Below are 14,093 nucleotides of genomic sequence, written 5' to 3'. Positions count from 1 at the left end.
GCGGGTGTTAATTTAGAACCCTGATCATAACTCATTACAGAGTTCATCCTTGGAGGGTAAAGAGTTAAATTGGTGGAGTTCACTCGCAACCACGCAAGCGATTCCCCCGGCTCCATAAATGATTTATGGGAAGCTTGGCTTCGCTCAAATCGCGTCGCTCTGGACAGCCTCGAGCACGTGTGTCATAAATCTGACCTATGACACTGGATCCTCTTATAATTCCTGAGATTCGTTTTTTTCTATTTCTCTCTCTCCCTCTATTATAAACAAGAAAACGAACAGGATAGAAATTGTACAACCAACTACAGAGAAAAAATTATTCAGCAGAGGAGTGCATGAACACGACGTCTCTTTCGTCCTGGACAAACTCCTCTTAGAGCCCCACCTAGTGGATTAAATTACACCGCGACCCTGCTAGGATGGCTGTCTTGTTTTACAGGACTATGTATCCCTAGCTCAGCCGGACCCACAGAACAAGTACTAGTTGTACATACCTGATGTGTGGCTGGACCCCGTGGAGTGGGTTAGTGGTAAGTTCCTTTTTTTATTTATTGTTTTATTTGGATATTTACTGCGTTAAACTGAAATGAATCACTCGGGTAACAGTAGGTGGCGGTACATGCACCTTGAACAGGATGCAACCCGCCGCCAACCAAATCAAAAGAAGAAGTGTGTGCTAAATAATTTCAGAACGACGCCGTGATGTTAAAATGATAACATATCAAGTGTGGATTCACTTCGTTAAAATTAAGTTTATATTTGTGTAATATTGAATGGTCGTTATCAGTTTGTTTTCAGCCAATCATCTTACTTTAGAATAGCTGGTAGTTCAGGTACAGTAGCCATCTTTGTTACGTTAGCTGAAAATGCTAGCTAGATACTTTGCTTGCTAGCTCTCTAGTTTATCATCCCATACGTGCTGGATATGTATCTATAGCTAGATTAAATGAGGTATTGCCACATTAAGAAGCAAGGTTTGCTTGCTGCGATACTACAGTGTGCTGCCAGGTTTATTCTGGGTTGTCTAATCACTCTACCCATGTGATCATTTTTGTTACAGAATGAAGTCCTATACATAGTGATCAAACTACCAGCTGATTGGCCATAACAGTTCTGCCACTCTTGTACTTGCATGCAGACAGTGGGATAACAAAGGAGAATGACGTCTATCATCAAGTTAACGGCAGTGTCAGGGGTGCAGGAGGAGTCGGCCCTTTGTTACCTTCTGCAGGTGGACGAGTTCCGCTTCCTCCTGGACTGCGGTTGGGATGAGAGTTTCTCCATGGACATTATTGATGCGATGAAAAGGTATGCATCCACTTGTATTCTTATTTACGTTTATTTGAACCCACAAGTCACTTGGGCCAGGTTTTGCATCCTCCGATGTTATGAAATATGTGTCTTCCTCTATTCTTCAGATATGTACACCAGGTTGATGCTGTGCTCCTCTCCCACCCAGACCCACTGCATCTTGGAGCCCTCCCCTATGCGGTGGGGAAGCTGGGGCTCAACTGTACCATATATGCGACTATTCCTGTCTACAAAATGGGTCAAATGTTCATGTATGACCTATACCAGGTGTGGAAAATACAGAAGCTTGCATTACATGCATGTTTACTCTCTGCAGTTTTTACCCATAAAGTTATCATTAAATGTTGTTGTTTTGTAGTCTCGCAATAACAGTGAGGATTTCAGTCTATTTACCCTTGATGATGTGGACTCTGCATTTGACAAAATTCAGCAGTTGAAGTACTCACAGATTGTCAATCTGAAAGGTGGGTTAACTAAATTTAAGGCAACCTTGCAATGGTAAGGTTGAAATATCAATATAATTTTAGCTATATCTCCGCACCCCCCCACCCCCCCCACACACACACACATACCGACAGGTAAAGGCCATGGTCTATCCATCACCCCACTCCCTGCTGGTCACATGATTGGAGGCACCATTTGGAAGATTGTAAAGGATGGGGAGGAGGAAATTGTTTACGCTGTAGACTTCAACCACAAAAGAGAAATGTAAGTGTAGAAAGCATTTGTTTTAGTGGCTGAAATATTAAAAGCTGATCAGTTATCTCATGTCTTTCTCATGTTTTGCTTTTTAAAATGTATTTCAGCCACCTGAATGGATGTACATTGGAGACTGTGAGCCGTCCTTCTCTACTCATCACAGACTCTTTCAATGCCACATATGTGCAGCCACGTCGCAAACAGAGAGACGAGCAGCTTCTCAGTAAGTTGGGAACATGGGGAGGGAGCAATGGGAATATACTGTCTCATTCTCTTTTCTCAAATTATCCTTCGGTTAGAGAAAACTTCCACCTGGATCTGTATAATAGTTTTTTCAATTTATACAGTTCTGTGTAAAAAGATAATAGGCACATTTTCTCCCTCAGCCAATGTGATGGAGACCCTTCGTGGCGACGGAAATGTCCTTATTGCTGTGGATACGGCAGGGCGAGTGTTGGAGCTGGCTCAACTGTTGGACCAGATCTGGAGAACAAAGGATGCAGGACTTGGTGTATACTCTTTAGCCCTGCTCAATAACGTCAGCTACAATGTGGTGGAGTTCTCCAAGTCACAGGTCTCAGCCATCATTTTCCAATACAGAATTAACATACAGCCCAAATTGTCATTCCTTCAACAAATCAGGGAGTCAGGTGGCTGAGTGGTTAGGGAATCGGGCTAGTAATCAGAAGGTTGCTGGTTCGATCCCTGGCTCTGCAAAATGACGTTGTGTCCTTGGGCAAGGCACTTCACCCTACTTGCCTCGGGGGGAATGTCCCTGTACTTACTGTAAATCGCTCTGGATAAGAGCGTCTGCTAAATGACTAAATGTAAATCATCATCTCATTTCACACAAATTATCATTATCCAAACATAACTATACTGTAGACAACATGTCATTAAACTTACAGCGGGTCAAAGTCTTGTAGTTAAATGTATTTAATACTTAATTTGGTTTATACCACATTCCTTATTTGGCATAAACCAATCATAACATTTGTAATTGTTATGTCTCACTGCAGGTAGAGTGGATGAGTGACAAGCTCATGAGGTGCTTTGAAGACAAAAGAAATAACCCCTTCCAGTTCCGCCACCTGTCCCTGTGCCACAGTCTAGCAGACCTTGCTCGTGTCCCCAGCCCAAAGGTAGTGTTATGCAGCCAGCCTGACCTGGAGTCTGGCTTCTCCCGAGAGCTCTTCATCCAGTGGTCCCAGGATGCCAAAAACTCTGTCATTCTGACTTTCCGCACTACACCTGGAACTCTCGCTCGCTATCTCATCGACAACCCCGGGGAGAAGATGCTGGACCTGGAGGTGAGATCTGGGGCAGAGCAGCCAAAAGGGTTGTCTCTCTCTGGCGCTGGTTCAGGGTTCTTTTCTTTTTTTTTGCAGAAAGTGCTCCTAAGCAAATCCTGTGTGTCTATTTTAACCCATGTAAACAGCATTATGCCATTGAAACATTCACATGATTTATCTTTTTCGTCCTGGTGTCAGATTAGGAAACGAGTGAAATTGGAAGGCAAGGAGCTGGAGGAATACTTGGAGAAGGATAAAATTAAGAAAGAAGCTGCCAAAAAACTGGAACAAGCTAAAGAGTGAGTCACAGTTTTTGTCCAAGCATATTTTCAATTTTGCCTATTGCATACACTTACGAGTGGTAGTGAAATGTTATTATCTCGTACATTTTCATGTTTGTGTGTTGGTGCAGGGTAGATGTTGATTCTAGTGATGAGAGTGACATGGAAGATGACCTTGAACAGCCTGCCGTGTTGAAGACCAAACACCATGACCTAATGATGAAGGGAGAGGGGGGGCGCAAGGGCAGCTTCTTCAAACAAGCAAAGAAGTCCTACCCTATGTTTCCTACACACGAGGAAAGGATCAAATGGGACGAGTATGGAGAAATTATAAGGTACGGTTAACATGTACTTTGGGCTTTTTCACCATCCAAACAGTCAGATTTTCCCTGAGAGAGATATAAGGTTTTTAAGGGCCGAAACAAAATACATAAACATAAATCATTCAATACTTAAATAGATGAATACATATATAATGGTATAATACAATGCTTACATGAATTAATAATTATATAATTTAATGCTTAACTGACACCATAAATAAATACATTACAAGTTAAACAATACATTAAATATATAAATGTTCAATGTATGTGTATTTATTCACATATTTGTACATTTATTTATTCATTCGTATATTTATTTACTTATTCACACATTTATTTATTTATACTTTCATTTATCAATAGTGTAACTTGCTGCAGCAAAACAAATCTGTCAACTTCATCAAGTCAGGGGGCAGGTTTAAGCCTCTGACTGGAATCATATCAACTTGCAGCTTCAGTACCTTTATTATATATTTGTTTTTGGCCTTTAAAAGCCTCCATAGGTTTGTGATACCACACAAATATGCATGATACACTGAGTTATGTCAGCACAGACAAGGTTTCAAACGTCTTGTATGTCACAATCATCATAGGCAGAAAGGTGGCTTAAACAAGCCTTGGTCAAAAAATACTTTGTCTTCATATAAAAGGCTCTACTTCAGAAGCTTCGCCCATACCTAACTTCCTTGATAGCTGTTAGACACACAGGTCCTAATACTCAGAACGGGTTAACCTCCAAGGACAACCTGATCAGATCAGTAAAAATGGTTTACGGTCCCCGAAACTAAAGAATTTTTGTAGTTAAAATAATTGTTAAATTAAATACACAAACTAACAACTTGATCAAAATGACTGTGCCTCACACTATTATCACTCCATGTTTTTTATTAGGCCAGAGGAGTTTCTGGTGCCAGAGCTACAAGCCACAGAGGAGGAGAAAACCAAGCTGGAATCGGGGATGGCCAATGGGGATGAGCCTATGGACCAGGACCTCTCAGTCGTACCAACTAAATGCACCTCTACCACAGAGACTATAGAGATCAAGTACGTAGCCACACTTAAAGATCGTGTAAAGCAAATTCCATGATTTGCTTCTCAGTACATTATGTAGGTGTGAAATTAGTTCCTAAAAGAATGTGCAAAGAGCGAAAACTTTGTCGCACTGAAATGTGGAGTTAGACCGTAGAACAGTTTCTCTTCCGTTTTCGGATCAGGTTTTAATGGGCGGAACCCAAAAAAATCCTATCTACGTCATTTTGACCCATCTACGTCAGATCACTGAATGGTTCCTTCTGCTGTACTGTTATTGTAGCCTACATCAGCTAGCTAGCTAGCTTCAGGATGTCTCCCTCCACCCGCAACTGCATCTTCCCTGCAAGAACTTGTGGGAGTCAGGTGGCTGAGCGGTTAGGGAATTGGGCTAGTAATCCGAAGGTTGCTGGTTCGATTCCTGGCTGTGCAAAATGACGTTGTGTCCTTGGGCAAGGCACTTCACCCTACTTGCCTCGGGGAGAATGTCCCTGTACTTACTGTAAGTCGCTCTGGATAAGAGCGTCTGCTAAATGACTATGTGTAAATGTGTAAGAACTTCAGCTGCTGATGAGGAAAGTAAAAATAGGTGGATTGATTTTGTGAAGAGCCACGCTGATGGAAAGCTTCGGATAAAACTCCAACAGCCGCCTCTGCAGTGACCATTTCATGGTGGATAGTTTTAACCCTTGTGCTGCCTTCGGGTCACATGACCCAAAGGTTCATAACGAACCATCGTTGTGTTTACCCAATACAAAAACAAATAAAAAATATAGCTGCAAGCAGCAATGTGGTGGCCAAGCAGGTCAGATAAACCAGAAGAAACTTTCGACATCTAGTGACTGCGGTGTAACTGGCTTCCTTTGCAGTGGCTTATAGTCTCGCTAAACAGAGAAATGACAAGCTTGTCATTTTTGGCTGGATTTGAACCTCTGACGTTGACGTAGCCAGGACACCAATTTATCCTAGTGAGCTATTCTCAGTGCTGGAAATCAGATTTCAGTGACTGCGTAAAAATATAAGGAATTTTTCCTGTGGCAAGCGGTTGTCAGATTTGTCCCAAGTTTAAACAGCTGTAATTCAGTTCTATTTTGACATGTCAAGGTGATTGTGGTCTGACGATAATCTGTGCCAAATTAGGTGAATATTTGGTATTCACCAAAACGTTTTGTTCATTCATTCAAAATGGCAGCCACATCAATTCAGCTGGTATCACAATTTAACACGTGTCAGACACGGGATCGCCCCCTAGAGGTTAGATGACACAACTTTTTGTGGACCTCTTTGAAACAGGGTCCCGAGCACCTGTACCAAGTTTGATAGTTTTTCAATTCAGCGAATATTTCCTGAGATATGATCTTCATCGCCGACTTTGATCAGCTTTACCGGAATGTGAAAAGGTTTGTGAGGCTTGATCTGAAGATAAATGGTGCCGAGTTTTTGCTTATTGCAGCGCCACCTAGAGGTGAAATGGCATGACCTATTTTGGACCTCTTTAGAACAGAGTCCCTAGTCCTTATACCAAATTTGGTGTCAATGCAGTAAAGAGGTGCTGAGATATGACCTCACTACTTTTATGGTGGCTTGGTTGACGACTTTGATTGGCTTTTCCAGTCAAAAGTGTAGAAAATAAAAAAAACATGTACATTTGGTGAAGATTGGACAAACTTTATAGGAGAGGTAGCGAAAAAACTTTATATTCAAAATGGCGGCCACATCAATTCAGCCACATCAATTTGATTGGCTGTAACTAACAAACGGTTGCGAAATCTGGTGAATATTGGATACATTGTGTAGGAGTAGGGAAAAAAGTTTAATTCATTCATTCAAAATGGCGACCTCATCAATTCGTCTGGTATCATGCATTAACATGCGTCAGACACGGGATCTCCTAAGATATCACGAGACATAGGAATCACTTAAATACGACAAACAGATCAACAGTTATTGGTCAAAACACAGTTTTGCCTATTGTAGCGCCCCCTAGAACTCAAATGACCCTACCTTTTTCGGACCTCTTAATAACAGGGTCATGAATCCATACACCAAGTTTGGAGTCAATGCATCAAAGATTCACTAAGATATGACCTCACTTCCCTTTTTCCGGATCAGTTGCTGAATTTGATTGGCTGTAACTAACAAACGGTTGCGAAAATCAAAGCTCCAGGGGATACATTTTGTGAGGCTTGGTCTGAAGATCATCTGTGGCAATTTTGAAGAAGATTCGTCAAGAATTGTAGGAGGAGTAGCGAAAAAACGCTTTTCCTTAACATTCAAAATGGCGGAGAATCTATATGACTGGGTATGACGTCATAGAGTGCGTTGAACTTGTCTTGATCCAGGGAATCCAATGATACCTCGTTTTGGAAAATGCGGCATATGGTTCAAAGGTAACGTGTGTAAACACACCTTCAACTTTGACCCATTGGTGGCGCTAGAGGGTTTGAAATGGAGACATGAAACTTGGTGAAATTGATGAGGGGACTGGTCCCAAAGACTGTGCCAAATTTCACAACTTCTGACCATGTGGTTCTAGGGGCTGCCATAGACTTCAATGACAGATGTGTAATAATAATACGTAGAAACCCTTAAGGTGGCTTTGCCGCTTCGCGGCTTGGCCACCAATAATTTTATTTTAACCTTTGCAATGTGGGGGGTCTGAGACAGCCCAACGGTTAAAAGAAAATGCTTCACTTTGTTTTTGTATACGGTAAAGTTGTCGCAATACGACGGTGGATCACAATGACTGATAGGTCAGAATGACCCGAAGATAACACAAGGGTTAACATGAACCAGAGACAGACGGGGTTCAGGGACACACGGAGCCACACAGAGCCGTACCGAGCATCGCCCCTCCGGCCGTTCATCCTCCGGTCGCACCTGGACCATCCACCGCCGCCAGCAGTTCATCACTCAGTTCTGTGTGCTTGTTATAATTATACTAAATAACTTTTCCAGAGGTATCTCTGCTATGAGTTAGTGCAAACCACTAACTTGATATTAGGCTACTCGGTGTAGAATGATGGTATTTTGGTGAAATGGTATAATGTGCTAGAAGTAGTTGGAGAGCTCTCTGTCTGCTGTCTCTGGTGTCCATTTTTACTCCTGTGTTACAGCTCAGGGTAACAATTAATTTATATGCATCTGTATGTTTCACTCATTGAACAAATAAATTATAATTCTATACTGTTTAGTTTGGCTTGACGTAGCGTCCATTATCTGGGTTGTAGGCAGGCAGCGAGGGGCGGAGCTTCAGCTCCTTCAGGCGACATGCCCCCCCAGTCTCAAGCAGAGAAGAGTGCTGATTTCCTCACGATTTCAAAGCCTTATTTAACATACTTGTCTGTTTTTTTTCATTCGAATTTGAAAGGGTAGTTAATAACACATTCTTCTGTGGTGTGGTGAACTTAAAACCCGTTTTCAATTCCACTTCACAGGATCTTTAATGAATGATTAGGTTGTACATTTTGTTGCATATTTGAGTTGTCAGATAGTAATGCAGTCTAGTCTAAGTACTCTGTGTCACTGTCCTTCTGTAGAGCAAGAGTGACATACATTGACTACGAGGGACGGTCTGATGGAGACTCAATCAAGAAGATCATCAATCAGATGAAGCCCCGGCAGCTGGTGATCGTCCGTGGCCCTCCTGAAGCAAGTCTGGACCTGTCTGAGTCGTGCAAGGCCTTCAGCGGCAAGGATATCAAGGTCTACACACCCAAACTTCAGGAGACAGTGGACGCCACCAGCGAGACACACATCTACCAGGTCAGACCTGCAGAAGCCATGCTGTTTTACTTTTCTATACTACTAGACTATACATTGCTTATATCAATAAGATTTCAATCCAGAAGCTATTTTGTATACAATACACTTTCCTACAATGTAGGGGTGTCACAATACCAACAATTCAGTAGTCGGTGCGAATACCAGTAAAATAACATGATTCTCGATGCCGATTTCGATACCACGGTAAAAAAATAAATAATCTAAGATTCCATGTACTTGAAACATTTAACTTCTTTATTAAAATACTTGAAAATATCAAAATGTAATAACAAGACATAAAAACATGTGCAATATGGCATAGAACAACATAACAAACTGCAATTAATGCTCGTAGTACAACAACTAGTGTCCCCAGACAAATTCCAGACATCTTTTCAAAAGGTACTGTGCAAAAACGACAACAGTGCAAAACAAAACAGTGCAGCCATTCAGCTAACCAGATGAACATGGTTTTTTTTTTTTTTCACAGCGTTGCACACCTTTTTTGGGCTAGTTCAAAGTTTTTAGAGAGGAAAACTAACATGTCAACATGGGCTTGGGGTAAATCGATCTCATATTTGAAATTAATTCATCTAGATTAATCACAATTAATTAGCCTAATTGCGGCAAATTTTGAGATCAGTCACTCGCAAATCGTCTTTTACATCGAGTTGGCATCGTAAAACAAGTTTGGGGGGGGTAATCGTATATTGACAAACCAATTGCATATTCATTTGTCACTTTATTAAACTAGGCTATTCCGTGAATTTTGCTAGTTTTGACATGATACTTGACAAGATGTTCTCTTTCTCTCTCTCCCCTTAACCGCTAATGTTAAAACTAATGTATAAGTTACGTACATAACATAAGCCATTGTAACATGTGCCCACCATCCCAAACATCATGTAACGTGTATTTCAGTATGACAGATTTAAAAAAACGGAAAACGTTAATTCTTTGGATGTTGTTAATATGAATCAGAACTCTCATCAGTTCCTGAGACGCAGCACCGATGTTGCTAACACTGGCATCGATTCTAACAATGGCATTGTTGCTAACACTGGCATTGTTGCCTACGGTGCCTCAAAAAATGGGCAATGTCGTGTTTTGTAATTTTAGAACCGGAAGGTTTCGGTAGTATCTGTTCTTGTGACATCCCTACTACAACGATGCCACTAAGTGCCTCGAAAAGGTTGAGCCCCTAAACGTGAGTCTTCTATAAACAGAAAGTACTGTAACAGGGTTTATCGTGTTGTTTATTCCTCTCCAGGTGCGGTTGAAAGACTCGCTGGTGAGTTCTTTACAGTTCTGCCGGGCCAAGGATACGGAGCTCGCGTGGATTGATGGCGTTCTAGACATGCGAGTGGTCAAGGTAGACACAGGTGTGCTACCTGAGGAGGGCGCCGTGGAGGAGGCAGAGGATGGCGAGCTGGCTATGGATGTGGCCCCCGATCCTGGCATGGCTGACCAAAGTGCTGTGGTGGCTGCCCAACAACGGGCCATCAAGACCCTGTTCGGGGAGGACGAGAGAGAATCTTCAGAGGAGAGTGATGTCATCCCCACTCTGGAGCCCTTACCCCCCCAAGAGGTAAGGGGGAAGTGAAAGGACGTAGGGAATAATTGTCCTTATTGAAGATGGAAAGAGGTAGTTGACCCACAAGTTAGTGACAGGCATGAGTTGCTCTCAGGACTGGTCAGATAGATAGGATAAGTAGAGATGTGAGTTGACTCACTAGAGACAGACAGACCCACTTGTGCTGATTGGAGAATAGCATCATAGAAAATTGAAAGGACAGGGTGGATAAGTAGTCAATGGTTTACTGGACATACAAAGTGAAAGATGCATTGTACAAGAGAAAGATATGTTGAGAGGAGTCCACGGACATCAGATAATCTGTTGATCATCTAATCTGGATATAAGCATACTGTGTTTTGATTCTGACTGGTTTTACCTAACCTCCAGATTCCAGGGCATCAGTCGGTGTTCATCAACGAGCCGCGCCTGTCAGACTTCAAGCAGGTCTTGCTGAGAGAAGGCATTCAGGCTGAGTTTGTAGGTGGTGTGCTGGTGTGCAACAACATGGTGGCCGTCCGCAGGGTGAGTGTCTGTCCCTCGTCCTGGCACAGTCAGTCAGCCCCACTCCCTCTGTAATGAAGGCCACTACCAGGCCGTGTATGAGGTTGAAGGAGCTGTTGGAAATGCTATGAAATTTCTGTCTGGATGGGATGTTTGTTTGGATGACATGGGCAGAAATAGAATGCCAATTCCATACGGCATGTGCAAACAAACATTCCATCCAGCCTTGTCTATGTGTAGAGATACTAGGATGGCTTTTCAAGTCTGTTGTTGTGGCTCTTCCAAATTTGCCACCAAGCAAGGACTCGGTTGAAATGACGGTATTAGTGTTGTTAGAGCACATGCTGTTTGGTAAGCTTTGTATTCAGTTTTAATTTGAGGTTGATACTGATTTGCACTTTTGTAAATGTCTTCACATACTGTCCTTCTGTTGGATAAACTGGAAGCGTGTTCTTAGTACCGTATTTTTCTGGAGTATAAGTCGCATCAGTCAACAAATGTGTCATGAAGAGGAAAAAAACATATATAAGTCGCACTGGACTATAAATGGCATTTATTTAAAACTGTATTTAACAAAATCCAAGACCAAGAACAGACATTTAATCTGGAAAGGCAGTTATTCAACTACACAAAAGCACACAAAACACAGGTTAAATAGGTGTCCGGTATGTTAACATAACACATTAACAGTTATTCAGCTACACAATAGCATAAAGAACATACCTTGGAGGCTGAATAGGCTAAATTAACATAACATGCTAGCGAGTCCAACAAGCAAGTTACCGGTTAACTAGTTCACCAAGCTCCCGATCTCATTCCACATCACTGAATCTGTTGAACTCGTCGGTTCATGTCAGTCAGTATGAATTAACATTTCAAAACATGTTAAATTATACATATTTTGTACTATGAAAAAAAAAAGTGTGACTTATGGTCTGGAAAATACGGTAAGTGTTGCATTCATGTGAACCCAGGTGACCCTTTATGTATTCCTGCATCCTACAGACGGAAGCGGGACGCATCGGCCTGGAAGGCTGCCTGTGCGATGACTACTATAAGATTCGGGAGCTTCTATATCAGCAGTATGCTGTGGTTTAGGGGGACAGCAGACACCACTGGTAGAGAGACAGAGCAGCATCGGCTGCCGTTATTCTACAGAGACATTCCGTTTTTTTACCCAGTGGATTTTACCCAGTGGACCACAGTGTACTACTCGGGCTACCTGAAGCCCCTCAGGCATCTCCAGCTGTTTCCACATCCAACCACACTGTGGATCCAGCTTGTTTTTTTCAATTTACCATGTATTTTTATAGTGAGTTTACCTGCCTGAAGTGAGAGGCAGATGCTGTCCCTGAATCACCTCATAGTGTTAGTATGCCTCAAAGCCCAGCTATGCTCCTGTTCAGGCCGGCCAAAACTGTTTATCACTGTTCCTCTGTTCCTTTTGTCATTAAAATGTTTAAAATCATCATTGTCATTTTAATAATTATTTTCCCAGTGAATTGAATCATCCTCACAGAAGTACTGTTCTGGGATGAGAGTGGAGTTTAGTGTGTACTGTATTGTTCTCCAAAAGACCTTGTCGTGTTCCTGCACTGGCTTTGCTGCCTTTTTGTGTTAGCACCAGTTGGAGAGCTGCTTCTGCCCACTTAAGTTCAACTGACACCCTTAATTCAGGGGAATTATTAGTTGTCGCCTAGTTTGTGAAAACAAATTACATGAAATAAAATTTGGTTAAGTTGTCTTCGCACGACACTAAAATCCAAATATATTATTATTATTAGTGCAATGACTATGTCCAAACTTTGTTGAAAAGGCATGTAAGATATAATGAGGTGGTTCTGTGGTAGACGAGGTTCTGAGGTTTTCTGCTTGTTTATGTCCACTGCAGCAGAGTTGTCATATTGTCTCGGTCTATTCCATTCACAGTGTTATGTGAATCCTTGGGGTGGGCCCACTTGGCCAGCTGTGGATTGTCTCTGCTATGGCTATACCCAAAACAAAGTGCCCTCCACACACATAACCATGCGCATTAAAGATCCTGTAAAGTGGAACTGAAAACGAGTTTTAAGTTTGCCAGACCACAGAATATTGTGTTATTAACAACCCATCCAAATTCGAATGAAAAAATAACACGTGAAATTAGGCTTTGATATCGTGAAAAAATCAGCACTCTTCTCTGCTTGAGACTGGGGGGGGCGTGTCGCCTGAAGGAGCTGAACCTCGGCCCCCTTGCTGGAAGGCGCCAGCTCTCTCAAGTAGGCTACCTCCGACCCAGATAATGGACGCTATGTCAAGCCGAACAAAACCGTATAGAATTAGAATTTATTTGTTCAATGAGTGAAACATACAGATGCATAAATGAAATGTTCCCCTGAGCTGTAACATAAAAAATGGACACCAGAGACAGCAGACAGTGAGCTCTCCAACTAGGCTACTTCTAACACATCAGCTACCATTTCACCAAAATACCATAATTCTACACCAAGTAGCCTAATATCAATTTAGCGGTTTGCACTAACTCAGCAGAGATACCTCTGGAAAAGTTATGTAGTATAATTATAACAAGCACACAGAACAGAGTGATGAACTGCTGGCGGCGGTGGATTGTCCAGGTGCGACCGGAGGAGGGACGGCCGGGAGGGCGATGCTCGGTACGGCTCCGCGCTGCAAGAGAAGCCATGTGTCCGCGAACCCCGTCTGTCTCTGGTCCATGTTAAAACTATCCGCTGTGAAATGGTCACTGCATTTAATCGTTTAGCAGACTCTTCTCCACTGCAGAGGCGGCTGTTGGAGTTTATCAGAAGCTTTCCATCAGCGTGGCTCTCCACAAAATCAATCCACCTATTTTTCCTTTCCTCATCAATAGGGAAATTAAATAGTGTTGCAGCGCAGCTGAAGTTTTTGCATCCAGGGAAGATGCAGTTGCGGTTGGAGGGAGACATCCTGAAGCTAGCTAGCTAGCTGATGTAGGCTACAATAACAGTACAGCAGTCAGTTATCTGACGTAGATGGGTCGAAATGACGTAGATGGGTAACTTTTTGGCCCCGCCCATTAAAACCTGATCTGAAAACGGAAGAGAAACTGTTGTACGGTCTAACTACACATTTCGGTGCGACAAAGTTTTAGCGCTTTGCACATGCTTTCAGGAACTCATTTCACACGTATATAATGTACTGAGAAGCAAATCATGGAATTGACTTTACAGGATCTTTAAGTCACCGGCCTCGTCATGTAGTCTCCTCCCTGACCGGTAAAATCGTGGCAGGCACAAACTAGTGGGGCCGTGGGTAAACAACTCGCACATGAGGG

At 42.4% G+C, this 14,093-nt stretch overlaps 1 protein-coding gene across 4 annotated transcripts; it reads left to right on the top strand.

The window, feature by feature from the left end:
• The first annotated feature begins 474 nt into the window (after nt 1-474).
• Nucleotides 475-12,248, top strand: cpsf2 (cleavage and polyadenylation specific factor 2). Of its 4 annotated transcripts, none has more exons than XM_067241059.1 (15): nt 475-530; nt 1,139-1,308; nt 1,419-1,578; nt 1,670-1,775; nt 1,890-2,019; nt 2,118-2,233; nt 2,397-2,584; nt 3,030-3,320; nt 3,501-3,601; nt 3,715-3,918; nt 4,801-4,953; nt 8,478-8,703; nt 9,974-10,291; nt 10,667-10,801; nt 11,786-12,248. In XM_067241059.1, the coding sequence occupies exons 2-15, from the start codon at nt 1,160-1,162 to the stop codon at nt 11,876-11,878; spliced, it is 2,370 nt and encodes a 789-aa protein (XP_067097160.1). In that variant the 5' UTR covers nt 475-530; nt 1,139-1,159; the 3' UTR covers nt 11,879-12,248. The 4 variants fall into 4 exon arrangements, with proteins under 4 accessions (XP_067097160.1, XP_067097159.1, XP_067097158.1 ...); XM_067241058.1 differs by having other exon boundaries at nt 491-530; nt 1,061-1,308; XM_067241057.1 differs by lacking the exon at nt 475-530 and adding an exon at nt 691-833.
• The last annotated feature ends 1,845 nt before the right edge of the window (nt 12,249-14,093 follow it).

The sequence above is a fragment of the Osmerus mordax genome, chromosome 8 (genome assembly GCF_038355195.1).
Source record: "Osmerus mordax isolate fOsmMor3 chromosome 8, fOsmMor3.pri, whole genome shotgun sequence".
Taxonomy (NCBI): domain Eukaryota; kingdom Metazoa; phylum Chordata; class Actinopteri; order Osmeriformes; family Osmeridae; genus Osmerus; species Osmerus mordax.
The sequence above is the reverse complement of the archived record's forward strand: the minus strand, read 5'-3'. Positions and strand labels throughout refer to the sequence as shown.

Excerpts from the sequence above, each read along its gene's own strand:
- cpsf2 (XM_067241059.1), top strand. The coding sequence starts at position 1,160 with ATGACGTCTATCATCAAGTTAACGGCAGTGTCAGGGGTGCAGGAGGAG. Across the intron at positions 1,579-1,669 it reads TCATGTATGACCTATACCAG|TCTCGCAATAACAGTGAGGA; the intron begins GTGTGGAAAATA and ends GTTGTTTTGTAG. Across the intron at positions 3,602-3,714 it reads AAACTGGAACAAGCTAAAGA|GGTAGATGTTGATTCTAGTG; the intron begins GTGAGTCACAGT and ends GTGTTGGTGCAG.